At 40.5% G+C, this 17,013-nt stretch overlaps 1 protein-coding gene across 6 annotated transcripts in view; it reads left to right on the forward strand.

The window, feature by feature from the left end:
* The window catches only part of SEMA6A (semaphorin 6A), a 118,069-nt gene extending 101,584 nt beyond the window's left edge, over positions 1 to 16,485 (forward strand). For all 6 annotated transcript variants that reach the window (XM_071424409.1, XM_071424411.1, XM_071424412.1 and 3 more), the window contains one exon: positions 12,359 to 16,485. In XM_071424409.1, coding sequence (XP_071280510.1) covers positions 12,359 to 13,548 — 1,190 coding nt within the window. In that variant the 3' untranslated portion in view covers positions 13,549 to 16,485. The remainder of the gene's footprint in view (positions 1 to 12,358) is intronic.
* The last annotated feature ends 528 nt before the right edge of the window (positions 16,486 to 17,013 follow it).

Below are 17,013 nucleotides of genomic sequence, written 5' to 3' on the forward strand. Positions count from 1 at the left end.
AGGGGTATTTTTGGAGAGCCTGAAAGATCTGCAGTTGCTGAACACAAACAGTACCACACATACAGAGAATTTAAGCATGTGCAGAAACACCTGACCAAAGCCTTCACTAAAATAATTCAAAAAGTCTTTTGAGAAGCACATATGTTTTTGATGTTTTCTTATTCTTTAAAGCAGTAAATTCTTGTTCTTAAATAAACACCAAGTTTCTGTTTGCAAGCAAGCAGGGTGAGTGCAACAGAAGCCACGGTGCTGGGTGGACGCTGGGTACCACTGGTTTTTGAGGATCCTCACAGAAGTGGTCTTACCAAGTGGTGCAGAAAAGGCCATCAATGTGACTTTGAGGCCATGGCCAGCACTGGAGAAATTTATTTCTGCTACCAGCTCATGGCTCCCATCAAAGAGTTCAGCAATTCTCCATGTGCATTCATTGCTGAATGAGTCCCAGTCAGAGCCTCTCAAAGGAGGGCACAGTGCAGGAGTTCCCTCTGTCCTTTCTTCTGCCTGCTGTCCACACTGAACCTCCTGCATTCACCACAGCCTGTGCAGAGGTTTGTGCAATCATGGTTCATAACAAGGAACATAAAGAGCACTGCTCTTTTTTTGTAGACACCATTCAGCTTTATCTCTACAAAACAGGAGTCTCTATTCAGTGTCTTAAAGAAGTCTTACAGTTTTGCAGCTCTTTATATGTTTTTTGTCTAAATATGACCAGCAACAGGCAATGTCCTGAGGCAGTCATCCAGTAAGACCAATTAATTTTGTGTACACAGGGGTTTTTTCATATCTCAGTGTGCAGTTCACACTCATTGAACTAAACAACTAATATCAAATCAGTAGCTACTTTCATATACCCAGCATCAAGACCTGGAAAAACAATACAGTTTATCTCTACTTGCTCATGGCAAGACAACTTGATACCATCAGCAGTGCTTCCCTCGAAAGGTTTGATCTCACCTACACCGTGTTAAATGTCCCCAAGTGAAAAGAGATCATGATAAAAATTCATAGGGTTCCTATGCTAGGAAAATAAATTAGGCTTTAACCTCTTACATGGGAGTTTGTATATCTGTAGATCAGTAAACATGTCTTGAGAGCTAATCTACAAATGTGAAAACCCAGTCATGTTCCTTGTTGCAGGAGCTACCTTCGTGTTGACTAACTAGCTGTGTAAGCTCCCTGTTTTTCCTGCAGCACTGGAAAATGCTGGGTTAAAGAGCATGAGCAGGAACTGGACAAATGACTGAAGTAAATCTAGAAAAGTAAAATTTGACCCAGTAGCAGAACTGATTGCAAGCCTGGGGTAATTGTTATTTGCAGCAGTAACACTGCTGTTTGTGAGATGTTTGGTAAAACAGACGGGTGTGTCTGCCTGGCCTGCTGCTGGACAATTGAGAGGATGTCTGCATGGGATTTGATTGTATGTTGGAGAGGACACTTGTTTGCCCACACTGCTCTGGGTATATTACTGCTGGACTCAGCGCAGCTTTACTGGAGCTGGGGCAGGAACCAACTTGCCAACGTTTGTCCTCTGAGATGAACCTACAGGTTCACCTCATCCAGGGAAGAGACTGGCCATAATAATTACAGAGCATGTTAAAAAATGTACACCGGAAACATTCAATGGAGTTACGGCAATAAAGTATAAATGTGCACACATTATACTAGCGTCTGCAAGGTAGGGAGGTACTAAAACAAAAAGAATTAGGTTTAAAAAAAGCAGAGAACTATAAATAAGACAAAAATGGATGAAAGAAGGTACCACTGGAGGGAGAAAATTAAGTGAGACCATAGCAACATCTGGGCACCAAGTCCATAAGGGAAATGCTGTCTTTTACCTCAGGACATGGCTGGAGTAACTACGTTTGCTTTACTGGACATACTATGGATGTGAAGTAATGTAACAGAGGAAAGAAAGGTTCTTTTAGTTATACTTGAAGAGTTGTGAGATATCGAAGAGCTAGCAGTAAAATTAGTCTTGCTGACTGTTACAATCTGTGTTTCAAACTCATCACAATCCCACTTAAAGTATTCAAAGGCAATGGTACTGCAATACAAAGGGAAATGGTAAACCTAATATCAGACATGTATAATCTATTTTTTTATCAGCTCTGCAAATCTTTCTGGAAGAAGCAGTCTTCCTCAGTATCCCTGGTAGGGGCATGTTTTAATTCTTAAGTCCAGGCCTTTTGACTACACCTGCTGTGCTCATGAGTATAGGAGAAATGAAGAGCTAATCTGCAGTGTTTGTTTCCTGTCATGCAAAATACAGTGATGGCATTTTAATCACAGAAGAGGTTTCATCGTTCCTCTGTGTAAAGGCAGAGCTAACAAGGGGTCCAGCCATGTTCCTAGCATTCACCAGCCCAGCCCAGTTGTGGGGAAAAGGACTGTTTCTAAGAAATACAGTCTGTGTGCATGAATAAACACTGTTGGCTTGGTCACATAGTTGTTCAACAATTTAGTTATAATTTCCAGGAGCCTTGGAGAATAGGAGATATAGGGTATTGTCTTACTATTTGTCTTTGAATGTTTAATAGATGACTCCTTTGTTAGTTCAGCTGTGATGCATTCAGTTGCCCTATTAGCTCAAAATTCGCATTTGCATTTTTGTGTCTTTAAGCAAGATCAGAGTTGATGAGGAAACAATTTTTACTTTTGGATTATGTGCAGTGTTTGAAATTTAACCCAAATTCTACCATAAGGCTGCTTTGAGCTTCAGCCTGCTAAGCAGAGCTGCTTATGTTGACATTCTGCAAACTTCACTTTTCCCTGTTGTGCAGAAAGGCCATAGTTCAAAACAGACTGTATAAAAGGAGAGGAAAAGCCACAGAATTTCTCAGTGACAGCTTCTTTTTCCGTGACACTATTCATAAAACTTCTTCCAGAAAGGCACTGGGCTGCTCAGAATACATAATGCCCACATCAGGAAAAGAAAAAAAAAACTGAAAAAAAAAGAAACACCCAACACTTGTTCTGTGCCATCAGAGGAGCTCCTTGCAGTGAAATGGGAACTGTGAAGATGAGAGATTCACTTTGCAGGCTACAACAACTTCTCTGGAGCCCAGAAATCATGCATATTCAGCCAAACATATGTAAATCTATTTTAACCCAGCTGTGAAAGATCCCCTGAAGTAAGCTAATAAAGAGCAGCTGTATATGTTTAAGCTTATCCCAGGCATACTAGAAAGGTCCCAGAATGTGCACTGAGCTTCTTGTACGTCATTAGAGGAAATGCTGCAGACTTTAAAGGAAATTTTTGTTTTAAGATGCAAAGCAGCATAAAGTTTGTGTCTGCCGAGACAAGCTACAAAAGAATTAATTTTCCTTGACATTTGGATTTTATACATCTTGTTTTTAACTACTGTGAATGCCTGTGTTTTATGGTTTTGGGATTTTTTTTGAAGCGACCTGATATATCTGCTTATTCTCCATCACGCAGAGGCATCTAAAATTATCACTGCTCACCAGGAAAGGGTGAGAGGTGAAGGAAAGTACTGAAATCAGGGAAGTTCAAAATTATCTCCACCTGCCAGTGGGAGAAAGGTTGTCAAATGCTTTCTAGTGCAAGGGCTGGCCCTGAACTTAGCCACTGGGACAAACAAAATGGGGCTGGCTTCAGGACTGTAATGACTTTCATTAAATTATACATGCAGGAGGTTGTGTCAGGCAAGCTTTCTCCCATACCTGCAAACTTAACAAACTGGTTCATTTACAGAAATACTGCTCAGAAGTAACACAATTAAAAAGCTTTATGACCTTCCTATTCCAGTCTTTTTCAGTCTTGTCTCTCCTTCACTCCACTGGGGGTGAAAATTGCCTGAGCATGAATTTTCTGGTTCAGCTTTTGTGATTTCCATCTATAATAATCCCTTGTTTCAAAATTCCCAAGTGCCAATTCACAAGGCCATGGTATGAATTTTGTATGGCCACTGTAGCATGCAGAAAAATTGGATTGGGGGCTCATAATCAAACTAAAACCAGATAATCAAAATCCATTCTTAAAATGTTGCTTCAAGAGTCACAAGTTATATCATATGGACATGTTGATCTCCCTTCCTTTTGTAAATTACAACCATCTTTTTTCTAGAGTCATGTTGGCAATCATTAATGGAAAGTGGAGAGAAATTATAAAATGATGAACCAGCTGAAAGAAGAAATTAAGCCACTGTTAAAGATCAGTTGATAAACTTGTTCTGGAGGGATTGTTTCTGAAATAGATCTGATAAGGGAACAGAAAACCCTAACAGAGGCCACTAGAGCTGATCAGATTGCTTAGGTAGTTTTCAAAGCTTTGTTGCAGGTTACTTCAGTCACATTATTTATTGATTTTTTTTTTTTTTCATAGTTCTGAAGTATGATTTCTTCTCATACCTCCAATGATCCCCAGGGTTTTTGTAACTGAAGGTTTTTTCTTAAATAAATTCATTCTCTTTCCAACTTCATGCACCCACATTTTCCTTGCTGGATACCCCAGACTACTAGCTCAGGCAGCTGGCTTTGAGAGCCCTAGGATAGAGTATGAAAGATGGATTGCTTTTCTCAACACAGTCATGCAAAGTTTTAGAGTTGTAGACCTTTACAAGTCAACTATACAGTTTTACTGAGAGGGAAGGCAGGGGAAAGCATTTTCCAGCAGCTTTAACTATGAATGTTTGTGCTGGGCTTTTTCCTAGCTGGTGACACCAGGAGTCCAGAAGAATGGGTACTGGTTAGTGTTGCACTGAGCCAGCACAATGAGTCCTGGCAGCCAGAAAAAAGATGAAGAAAAGGTGTTCTCACTGTTTTCAACACAGCAATTCCATTAAAGTGGCAAACACCAAGTCCTTGGGATAATAGTATGATTGGTTTATATAAAATCTTCAAATTATTCCTTCAGGAAAACATGAGATAAGATCTCAGAAATGCATGGTAGACTTTGATCATTCCTCTGTTTTTCTGACACTGAAATATCAGAGTTCCGTCTAAATTTGTCTGGAGATTTTTTTGTTTGGTTGTTTTCTGGAGGTTGGGTTTTTTTTTTTTTTTTCTTTTTAATTATGATTGCTAGTTAAAAAAGAGGAAGAAAGCTTGTTAATACCTGCAGGGATTTTCCAGTCTGAAATAGTCTTTTAGCAGCATGAGACTACCTGTAAATACATTTCTAACACCTGGAGACACATGTTGAAAACCTTTTCAGTGGTACTTTAAAAAGATATTCTGAAGCCCATAAAAACCTCTATTCATAATGAGGTTTTCCACCAATGTTTCTTGCAAGCCTAAGGTGAGGGAGATGTACATCCTACAGAGAAGCTTGCACTGAAGAATGAAATTAACTGCTGAGTTTTCCCCTTAGATAACAATGGTAAAGAAATCATTGTGCTTTTCTGGAACAATGGCTTGTTCAGTGGAAAGTCTCAAATGATTTTGTAGCTATTGGAGATGGATGTGGGCTTATTCCCATTTAGCTAGAGAGGTGACACTTAACACCGCGATGACACTCATGCCTTAACTGCTCTTAGTGTGTGGTCTGGAGATAAATATTACCTTATTTCCTGATAGTTATTCCCTCATTTCCCTTCCAAAACATCATTCTTCATTTCCCACTTTGGTGTTTCAAGTTTCATGTGTGTCACCATTTTGGGTTATTACTTTACCAACTGTTGCAGTCAACTTTGGAAAGACAGACAGTGACAGTTCCCTGTGGATCTGATCACAGAGCGATTGTGGTGCTTGTGGCATGTAGTCTTCCCATTTCCCAGGACACACCTCTGCCTGCCATAAATCATTTCTTTGTCTCCACACTGCAACAAACTGCAGTGCTCAGACTGAAAGGTGTCACTTTTCAGGACAGGTAGCTGTTATTCACACACAGGAGCTTGCAGTGGCAGGCCAGGTATCACTGTCTGTCCCGAGAGTTATCCTTACCAGCTTCAGCTTGCCTGTGGAAGAGGGCAGCATCCAAACTCTTGTATCACTAAAAGTCATCAAGCTATTCAAATGGGGAATGATTTGCTGCTTGTTTTCATTATTAATGAGTTGTGGGGGTTATAAGCTGCAATTTCAGTTTGTACTCACTGCAAAGCATACACCAGAACTTAGACTGAAAGGAATGTGACTGTGGGGCTTTCCTTGATGTCCTGCCATTCATGTCACACAGGGATCACAGGTGAGACAAGGAAATTTAGGCTTCATCATGAGATGTTTCTTTTTATGCTGTACATGCTAAAAGGATACAGAGCTGTTTCTGGGCCTCTGGAGTCGAGGTCTCCTTTCTGCAGATGCCTGTTTTAATTGCTGTTCTCCTGAGACCAACACCTTACTTCAGATCTCTTTCCAGGGAGACCTTTGATCAGCACTTTTCAACTGCAGCTTTTTAGCAGGTTTTAGCTTGCTTTCATTTACTTCTGAGAAGATAAGTCAAAGGCTTTAGAGAAGTCAAGGGCTGTCATACTTACTCCTTCCCTACAAAAAGTAAGCTGTTTACCCTGCCAAGAGAGGAAGCTTGTCTTGTTTAACGTAATTTACTTCTGGAAAATTTGCTTTGCTTTTTTTTTTTTTTTCCTTTTTAATTACTTTATTCTTTGGGTGCTCATTAAATTGATTGCTTTATTACTTGTTCTAGAGCCACCCCCATTTGAAAGATTTTACTTGTAGGTCTGTGTTTTGTCCTCCATTTGGCTATTCTCAAAGGCATGTAATGCACTTGTCCTTTTCCAGAGCTCTTTATGCTTGTACTTCCCCCACCGTTGTCCAAGATAGCATACAATGTCTAAAAATTGCTTTGGCTAGCTCCTTGAGCCATGGGGGACAAATTCCTTAAGAAAATTTTAAAATGTCTGGTATCTAAGTAGATTTACCTCTTTTTTCTCTCATGGTTCATACTTAATTCCTAACTTTCTTACATTTCTAATTACAGATCAGAGTGGGGATTTGTTTTTTTTTTAAATAGCAGCAGGAAAAGGAGTAACTAGTTCAGTCTCCATGTCATCCTTTATCTGTCCTCCTTTGATGAAGTTTTTTGTGTTGATATTCATTATTCTTATTCAGTTATGCTCATGCAATATATTCCTTAGAATGAACCTAATCCCTTTGTGATTTTTTCATTTTAATTACATTGCTGCCCTTGGAATTTCTTTTCTATTACAATTAGAAAGAGCAGAGCATCTCCAGAATAGCTTCATCAGTATTTTCATACACATCTTGCTTTTTAACTTGTTTTTTTAGCATAGGTACTGTCCAAAATCCTGAATGATTTGTTAATTGGTGAAAAGAGGGAGCCTCACTTTCCTGCTTATGATAGTCTAGCATACAGGAGATCTATATCTTTGCATAACCTCTGGTCTTTTCTGTATTATTCTTACCCAGAGACATATCAAAGTCTGCCTTTCCCATCTCCCATAACTTTAACTATAGTATATGTATTATTGATATAAAATGTAATATCTCCTTGCTCATTAGTAACAACTACCTTTAACTAGATCAATGCTGTACTCATGGAATTTATACATGTCCTAGCTCATTTCAGAGTTGAATCACTTGAAGGTCTGGAAACATTTTTCAGTCCTCTTAACCAACCAGCCAGCCCAAACTGTGTACCTTAGCTAGAGGTTTTGCTGGAAGAAGGAATCAATTATGCATAGCAGTACAACACAATACCATATCAGGTCTTCTCTCTCATTAGATGAGTGAGAAGAGGTGATTTTGCATGTTCCAGACTGTTACAGTGCAGAGTATACTGTCTGAGAAAATGAATGGCAATGTTAGGAGATGCAGACAAAAGGACATGGGATGAAATTACAGAAAGTTAATGGAGGAGGAAGGATCAGGTTGTCTATGGGAATCAAAATAGCCATGGAAAAGGAGAATATCAGGTGACTAGACTGTCACTTTTAGTAGCCAGAAATAATATTACATCACATGTAGGAGGACCTTGAACTTGTAAGCCCAACTGGGATTTCTAAAGGAGAGAGCTTAAAAAGAAGTGCCCAGGGAGGTCAGTAAATGTCAGAATGTTTGGGGCATTAGTGACACAACATGTAAGATCTCATCCTTGAAATGCAAATATTTGATGTCATCTATTTCTTTGTAACATTTTCAGGTTTACTTTTCTTTTTACCACCACCCAACTTTGGAGTACAATGTTAATACAGATAATTCTGTCAAAACTATCCCTTTCAAAATAACAGTTTGTTGTTATCCAAGGTGATAGGTCTCAATGCACTAGAGAAAATAGTCTGGGATGTAGATTCAGACCACATAAAATAAAATAAGTAATGTCTTTTCACTTTTGCAAATGATATATTACAAACAGTAAAGTGCTGGACATAATATTTTAAATGTATTTAATATAGAATAATAATTTTATTATTAATTAAGATGTTTTAATATGGGGACACTTATATCAGACATATTTTACTGGTTCTATGAAGCCAGCCCATTCAGTTTTCCAGTACATGATGTCTTAAAAGTATGTCAGATAATAAATAAATGTAAAATTTTTCAATAACAGGTATTTCCTCAAGCCTGGGAGTCCGAATATTTTATTTGCCTTTCAAAAATGTATACCCTACATTTTTCTGATTATTTTCTTCTTCATTTTAATTCCTTGAACAATGAGTGCAAATGAAGGATGCTGGACTTGCCATGTGGGCTGTGATGTTCTTTAAGAATTGCAGGCCTAGGTAAAAGCACACAGAATACAGTCTGTAAAGTGACATGAAGAGTTTGCCTCACACTTGACATGGTTGGGATCACACACTTCCTTAGTCATCCCTCTGTGCAGTTACTGCTGATGTTAAGGTTTGACATGTTGATGGACAACAACTGCAATTATCAGCCTATAGGCTGATATATCATGTTAAATTCCGGACCACCCCCACCCATACTGTGGTCATGACAGTAGGATGCTGAGCATTTCTCCTACTTTTTTATTACTTAGTTTTTTATCTATTCCATGGACATTGATGAAGGGTCAAACCTTGCCCGTTTTTTTTTTTTTATTTACATTGAAGTTAGTGGGATTGTTTGTATGACTAATGACACATGGAAGAGATGCCTGATAAGAAATAAACGATATCATTAAACTGACTTTGTTTCCAGAGAAGATGTGCCCACCTAGAGAAAAGGCACTAAATATCCTTTAGTGTAGGAAACATAATAAACATCAGGAAGGTCTGAGTTCAAGAGGAAAGAGCTGGAATTAGGATATTTTAAGAGACTCATAAATTTCTGCACGTAAAACAACAGCAGTGTGCACAACATCATTTCACCTACCCCTTTCATGAACACAAAGGGTCATGCAGTCTGGACTGTGCAGTAATTTTGTCATGTGAGTGCTAATGTTTTGATATCTCCTGGTAACCTAAAGCTGAAGATTTTACATTGCTTTTTCATGCAGTGATGCAGGTTTGTGCTTAAGGCTAGCACTCATAGAGTAGGACTTAGCCTAAAGCAGAGGACTGAGAGTGCAGAGCTTGAAATTTCCCTCAGCCAGCAGAAATTTCAGGCATGGACATGAGTTTTAAGGTATTCCCCTTGCATCCTGTCACCAGATACCTGAGAGAGGTGACAGCACTTTCCCCCTGAACTCCCAGTCATGAGGAAGTTTTAGGTAGCAATGAAGTATACTCTAAGCTGAACAAACCAATTATTTTAAGCCACACTTCATCACTGATGCCCTGTAGTCTTTCCATCATTTTTGCGTGTTGGAATGTTGACACATTCCAATATTTTTATATGGTTGGCCATTTTCCCACCATGGAAAAGGGCCCTTTTCCCATGGCCCTTTTTCCCACCATTATGGCTGAGTCATATTGAGCTTGCCATCAACCAAAAATGCCATTTCCCTTCGCACAGCTGCACTCCAGCCTCTTGCTCCCAGTCTATATATAAAAAAATATTAGAATTATAATATCACAGAACAATTTAGGTTGGAAAAGACCTCTGGGATCATCAAGTTCTACCTTTAACCTAGCACCACCGTGATCTCTTCTAAACCATGTCCCCAGGTAGCACATTGACATGCTTTTTGGACACTTTCGGGTATGATGATCCTACCACTTCCATAGACAGCTTGTTTCAATTACTGACCATCCTTTCAGTGAAGAATATTAAGTTAGTAAGATATGACTTTTCTGTCATGAGCCCATGCTTTTGGGCTTTGACTGTAGGTACTTACACCCTTAGGTAGGCACTGAGCAGAGATTTTGAGTTTTTTCCATGCAAAACACATTGGATAAGTGCTCAAAGGGACATGCCCGAGAAGTTTGTGCACAGAAAGCCATTAAATGAGACTTTTTAAGGTGAAGCTTTTCCTAACTTCATTCTTCCCATCCATTTAAGACTCTTTATCTGATTCTCTGGTTAATCTCTGCAAAAAGTTTTACAAGCGTAAATAAATTTGGCCACAAAATGCTGCAGAGTCTAGGATGCAAATATCAGCAGGTGAAGGATCACAGGAGACCAACACCTTTGCAGTGAAATATAGTTCCTGCTGACTGTGCTGTAACCACTAGACTATTCTTCTACATACAGCAATTTTGTACATGCATTTAAATTACAGAATAAGGTTTTACTGCTTCTTGTTAAGTGCTGATGACAAAGAATAGAAGAATCTGCCTCTGAAGAAGCTTCTGCGCTTTAAAAGAGAGTTCTCTTTGAAACAGTTAATTTGAAGATTGTTTCTAATTATATATTGTTTTCTGAGTTTTACTTTCCTGCCTTTACATTTTACTCTTAGGACATTTATGTGAATGCCGGATCATATTTTCTTAAGTGATCATCTGCTCTTGCTATTTATTCTCCTTGTGAAATCATAATCCTTTGTATTGTCACAGCACAATAATTTCTGTGGCACCCAGCTGTGATGTCACATGCAGGTGCTTATGATTTCAAGAGCTGTTTTGCTTTTAAATATAAAGTTCATCTCTTGTATGCAAATATCTCTTGTCTACCTAAATGCTGCAATCAACTTGGGACAGAAAAATGGGAACAATTTGGCCAGAATAATTATCAAAGGCTTCTGTGAGACAGTGGCAACTTTTTAATATTCTTTTAACATAGTTTGGTTCTGAGTCTGGATTATAATTACCTTCTGTGCCAAAAACATGAAAAAACCTTATTTTAGGAGTTGCTTAGCAAGGTGAAAGTTTTGTACCTTCACAAAGTCTCAGGAGAGCCTTGGAGTTGTATTTTCTGCCTTTCTATCTCTCCCGAAATAAGGACAACTATTACATTTCCTTTGAGCATGTGAAGCTTTTAATCCCCTGGCACTTGGGCCCTTTCTAGAAGAAGAGGTGGGAGAGATATTCCTTCAGTTCCTTGTCAAACTGTGGCTGCTCTTTGTAAACAGCGAGAACAAAACCAGAAATTAGAAAAAAAAGTCAAACAAGCAACAACAACAAAAAAATTACAGGCTTTTTGCTTGTGTTTCATTAGTGCTGCTGGCTTGGTGCCCATATCAGGAAAAAAGCTTACTTTGGAAATTTAAGGTATTCATTAATGCTGCATTAGGGACTTCAAGTGGAGGAGGTGCGCTCTGCCAAAGGTGCCTCCTCAGACAGTGGGTGCTTGGATGGCCAAGTAGGATTTGACAGTGACCTCTGACCACAGGATGAGGCACAAGGTCAGGTCTTTTAGAACAGAAAGCATAGGCTTCAGCACAGACATCAACCTATTCATGTGTTCTGAAAAGAGAGAGCTTTTAAAATTCAAATAGCAAGGACAGTCACCTAGCAGGCTCAATAAATTTCAACATTGTGCTCTATCTTTAGTTACTCAAGCCTCCTTCTGAAACCCAGGCATGTGACACTGACTTATAAAACACATGACAAAGATAACAGAATGAAGAGCAGAGAAAGAAGCCTTAAACAATATGGGATACACTTCTCTGGTATTCACCAAGATTCTATCTCCTCTCCTCCATTTAAAAGCTTTTGAATATCAATGACTTACCATAGTAAAAATAAGATGGTATTAGCCTAGGAGAGATCAGAAAGAGGAAGCTGAGGAATGAGTAGTATGTCAGAGGAGAGCTAAAAGGTCTGCTGAAGTCAGTGTGAATTGGCCAGGGCCAGGATTTCAAAACAATTGTACTTGTCCTGCTAGTAAATTCCCTTTCGACTCCTGAACTTTGTAGTCTTCAGCTCCACATCTGAAAGCTGTACTGAAAGCCGAAGTCTATACATGGATGATGTAGCTGGCAGGTAGAGTATGTCTCCAAATTTGAACAAGCTGATAAACAAAATCCCCCTGCAAAACACAAAGCAACCTCCCAGGGGCACATCTTTGAATAAAGTAGTTAATGAAAAGTATCCTCCCCCCCCTCCCTGCTCCTCCTTTGTCTTTAGTTTGTTTAATCTCTGTATGCTGTCTATTGCAGGAGTGATTCGGGAGAGTTACCTGAAAGGTCATGATCAGCTGGTGCCAGTCACCCTGTTGGCCATTGCTGTTATTCTTGCTTTTGTCATGGGGGCTGTGTTTTCGGGAATCATAGTGTACTGCATCTGCGACCACCGCCGCAGAGACATGGCTGCCGTTCAGAGGAAGGAGAAGGAGCTCACCCACTCCCGCCGTGGCTCCATGAGCAGTGTTTCCAAGCTCAGTGGCCTCTTTGGGGATGCTCAGTCCAAGGAGCCAAAGCCTGAAGCTATCCTCACGCCTCTGATGCACAATGGCAAGCTGGCTACCCCAGGCAGCACTGCCAAGATGCTGATCAAAGCTGACCAGCACCATCTGGACCTGGCTGCCCTGCCAACCCCGGAGTCCACCCCAACCCTGCAGCAGAAGAGAAAGCCCAGACGAGGCAGTAGGGAATGGGAGAGAAACCAGAACCTCATCAATGCCTGCACAAAAGACATCCCTTCGATGGCCTCACCAGTGATACCAACTGACCTGCCGCTCAGGGCTTCTCCCAGCCACATCCCCAGTGTTGTTGTCCTGCCCATAGCCCAGCAAGGCTACCAGCACGAGTATGTTGACCAGCCAAAAATGAGCGATGGAGCTCAGATGTCTGTGGAGGACCAGAATGCCACCCTTGAGTACAAAACTATCAAGGACCACCTCAGTAGCAAAAGCCCCAGCCATGGAGTTAACCTGGTGGAAAATCTTGACAGCATGCCACCAAAAGTCCCCCAGCGGGAGGCTTCCCTGGGGCCCCCGGGCACCTCGCTGTCACAGAGCGGGCTGAGCAAGCGGCTGGAGATGCACTCCTCTGCTTACAACGTGGACTACAAGAGAAGCTACCCCACAAACTCACTCACGAGAAGTCATCAGGCATCAACCCTCAAAAGAAACAACACTAACTCCTCCAACTCATCCCACCTGTCCCGCAATCAGAGCTTTGGCCGGGGTGACAACCCGCCACCAGCCCCGCAGCGAGTGGACTCCATACAGGTCCATGCTGCCCAGGCACAGGCTGTGACTGTATCCCGGCAGCCGAGCCTCACTGCCTACAACTCCCTGACGAGGTCAGGCTTGAAACGCACGCCCTCGCTAAAGCCAGACGTACCTCCCAAACCTTCCTTTGCTCCGCTCTCCACATCCATGAAGCCCAATGATGCGTGTACATAATCAGAGGGGAAGGGGGAGTGGGAGGAGGATGGCAATTAAGCAGAAGTTGCCCTTAAAAGCCAGTGTTCTGCAACTGTTATCACTCGCTCCTCTGAGAAGACGGTTGTTGCAAGCTGAAGATGTGTTGGATTTCTGCTCTCTGGGAAAAGTGGAATATTTTTTTAAACCCGAGCCATATGACCCATGGTTGAAGGTTTGCAGCTGCAGGATTCACCCCCACAGCCTGCCAGTTCTTTGCTCAAAAGACTAACCCTCCATCAAAAACATTGAGCCAAAAGCACACAGGTGAAAATGACTGTGACATTTCACCCCCTGCCCCTAACTGCACAGCGCATTCCTGAACTGGTAAAGAGCGCTCTGAAAAGCAAAACACATGTAAAAAAACATACAAATGTAAAAAAAAAAAAAAAAAAAAAAAAAAAAAAAGGAAAAAACTTTTAAAAAAGGAAGAAAAAAAAATCAATTGATAAAGCTAACTCTGACTTAACAATGGCAGAGGTTTACCACTAGCAGGTACTGTGAAATGATGCCCTTCAGTGTTACAGTCATTTGGTCATAGCAGTTAAATGCCAGCTTGGGCAAACTATGTCATAGATTTCTGCTACCCTTCTCTTTTAACGAATAACACGTGACTGTTAACACAAGTAACTCCTCTTATTTATTGTTCAACTTTCGTTTTTCTTAAGGAGCTGACCTACATTATCATCCTGTGAGCAGCTTTTCAGAGAAGTACCTTGAAAGTTATACCTATTTAACGTGAAACCCATTAACTGGAGTAACTAGAACTCTTTTATTTTTCCAAGAAATTCACTGAGTTAGATAAGTTGGAGCTGGATTTCTGAACTTTGCGCCTGGACTGCCTGGTTAGCTGAACTAAAAAGGGGATATCTATTTAAGTCTCTCAGCTAATTAGCTGGCTGGGCCTCTGACCTAAGACAGCAACAAATACCGCAAGTTCATAACTTCTAAAGCAGCTGCAAGAGAAAATTAAAAGCTGCACATCTGTGCACCATTGCTATCAACATGGCTTTGTCAGTAGCTAATACTTTCTGTGAAGGCACCAGCTTGTGATGTGCCATCTCATTTCACCTTGCATGTGAGACGGCAAACAAAATCCTCAAACAGTGTGAACTAGCTAATATGCCGGCTGTTACCATGCATAAATTATGGTCTTATCACACGGGTTTTTCGTGGGAATATATCTGTGAATAGCCTGTTATCTTCCACATGTAAATTTGTGCCTTACACCCTCAGTTGTGTATATTTGTGAGCTGTAGTATGTAAAACCTTTTTCTTTTTCCCCTTTGAGTAATGCAAATATTTATTGATCCTTCCTCCTCCAAGCCCCTTCAAAAACTGGAGTAAAGACATTGAAAGAAGAATGTGGTGGTTATTTTCATAACCCCACATCCCTAAAGAAATTAGGCTAGCACCATACCCTCCAAATTTGACTTTCTAGCTGTGCCAAGTCCTCTCTCATAACCACCCACTGGTGGTGATGTGCCCAAGGCACCATGCTGGGGGTTCTGCTTTCCCCCACCTCCCGCTCCCCCTTTACAGCATGTCAGCATGGAGATCGTTCTCACTGGCAGCAGGAAAATGACTAACACCCTTGTCCATGGAGCTGGTACATCCCCTGCCTGGGGACAGCACGGGTGAGAGGGGCCAAGCCCTGCAGAAAGCCCAGCCACACACCCTGCAGCATGCAGGGCACATGGAGCTAGGACAGGCAGGCAGGCTCCTGCTGTAGCTACCTGCTGCTCCAGAAGGATGCTGCATATACTTCTTTGGGGAAAAACGTGGGTTTTTTTTTTTTCCTTTGTTTCTTTTGTGTGACTGTGCATGTAGCTAGTGTGGGAGTGTGCGTGCGCACAGGTGTGTGCGTGTGTGTGCGCGCGCAGGTGTGTAAGTTCCTTTCCAGTCTTTCAGTTTATGCAAAACGTAGCTGTGTTTTTAATCTGTTACAATAACTGTGTCAACATACTGTAGAAAAATGATGGGGATCGCTTCTAAGCTTTTTATATATATATATATATATATATATCTACTGAACAGTATGTTTGAGTAAGGTGGTTGTTTCTGTTTCAATTTGTTTTTTAAAATTTTATACTTCCATTTGTTTTTCAGGGTTTTGGTTTTGTTTCAGAATGATTGAAAAGACAGATTTTAAGTCCACTAGCTTATCGATGGTATAAACAAGGTCTGGATGGTCTACACCAAAGTGTGTAACAAGGGTGCTTGCATGTTCTTTCATTTCATCATGGCTTCTTTTATGAAACAGTTTTGTTCACCCGTAGTGAACTATGCAGACTGGAGTAGATAGATCTGTATCCAAAGCAATGTTGTTGTTTTAATAAAAACAAACTGAAAACCCTTTGAAAACCGTAGGTAGCAAGGTAATTTAAAAAAAAAAATAGCCAACTCAACACCTTTTTACCTTTTTACCCAGCTCCAACCCCTGAAGCAGGATTCCCTTGATATTATCCCTCAAAACATTCTCCCAAAACACAGAGATGGATAATCATGGCAACAGCTTGTGCAGCGATCTGCCTTCACAAAGTACACACAGTTACTGGGTTGACCTTGAAATGTTTATTTTGTATTCAGTGGGTCTTCTGTTTTCATCCTTTCCCAACCCCAGTTCTCTTCCACCCTCTCTGCTTTGAGGGATTCATGAACCTATGTGTGCCTTTGCTTTCCACCCTTGCTATACACTCGTAGATGCAACAAACTCAGATTCTCATTTGTTGTAAAGTTGTAAAGTATTGTGATGTCACCAGTTTCCCTTCATTTCCACATCCCCCTAACATGTGATTCACAACTTAATGTCGGTTGTAAAAGAAAAAAAAAGGCAGGAAAGGAAAAGAAAAAGGAGGAGAGATAGGAAATAAAAGCTTTTGATTACATATGGTAATAAAACCAGACTGTTCTACCTTGTTTCTTGTTTCCTGGTTCTCTTGTTTCTAGACAATTTATCCTTTTCCTTTAAAAAATACAAATAAATGCAATGCTGATCATTTAGATCAGGTTACAGTGAGGAAGAAATTTGTTACTAATTTTGCCTCTTACAGAAGATGGGCTTTAGTGTAAGGTGCTGGTAATTAATTAAAAGTTAAATTACACATTTGCTCTCCCTCTATTCATGTTTTGCATTTAGCTTTTATAAGCTTGTTCATCATCAAATATTTATGACAGACTTGATAGTTTAAAAGAGCAAGGCCAGGATTTAAGAACATGTGGTCCACCAAAATAAATCATCATACAGATGTGACTTCATCTCCAGATTTTACGTATTAATAGCAGAGTACCCTGTACTATTTTCTTTCCGCAGGCATAAATCTGTTGTGCTTCACAGGCCTGATTTAGAGGATGTTGTCTGAGACTTACTCTGCAAGAAAATACTAGTGAACAGATAATAACAGAGAGTGTAAAAGTAATGACTCCCTAGTCCTGAGAGTCACTGGA

The sequence above is a fragment of the Agelaius tricolor genome, unplaced genomic scaffold (assembly GCF_023055355.1).
Source record: "Agelaius tricolor isolate 1412-34295 unplaced genomic scaffold, bAgeTri1.0.p SCAF_4, whole genome shotgun sequence".
Classification (NCBI taxonomy): Eukaryota; Metazoa; Chordata; class Aves; order Passeriformes; family Icteridae; genus Agelaius; species Agelaius tricolor.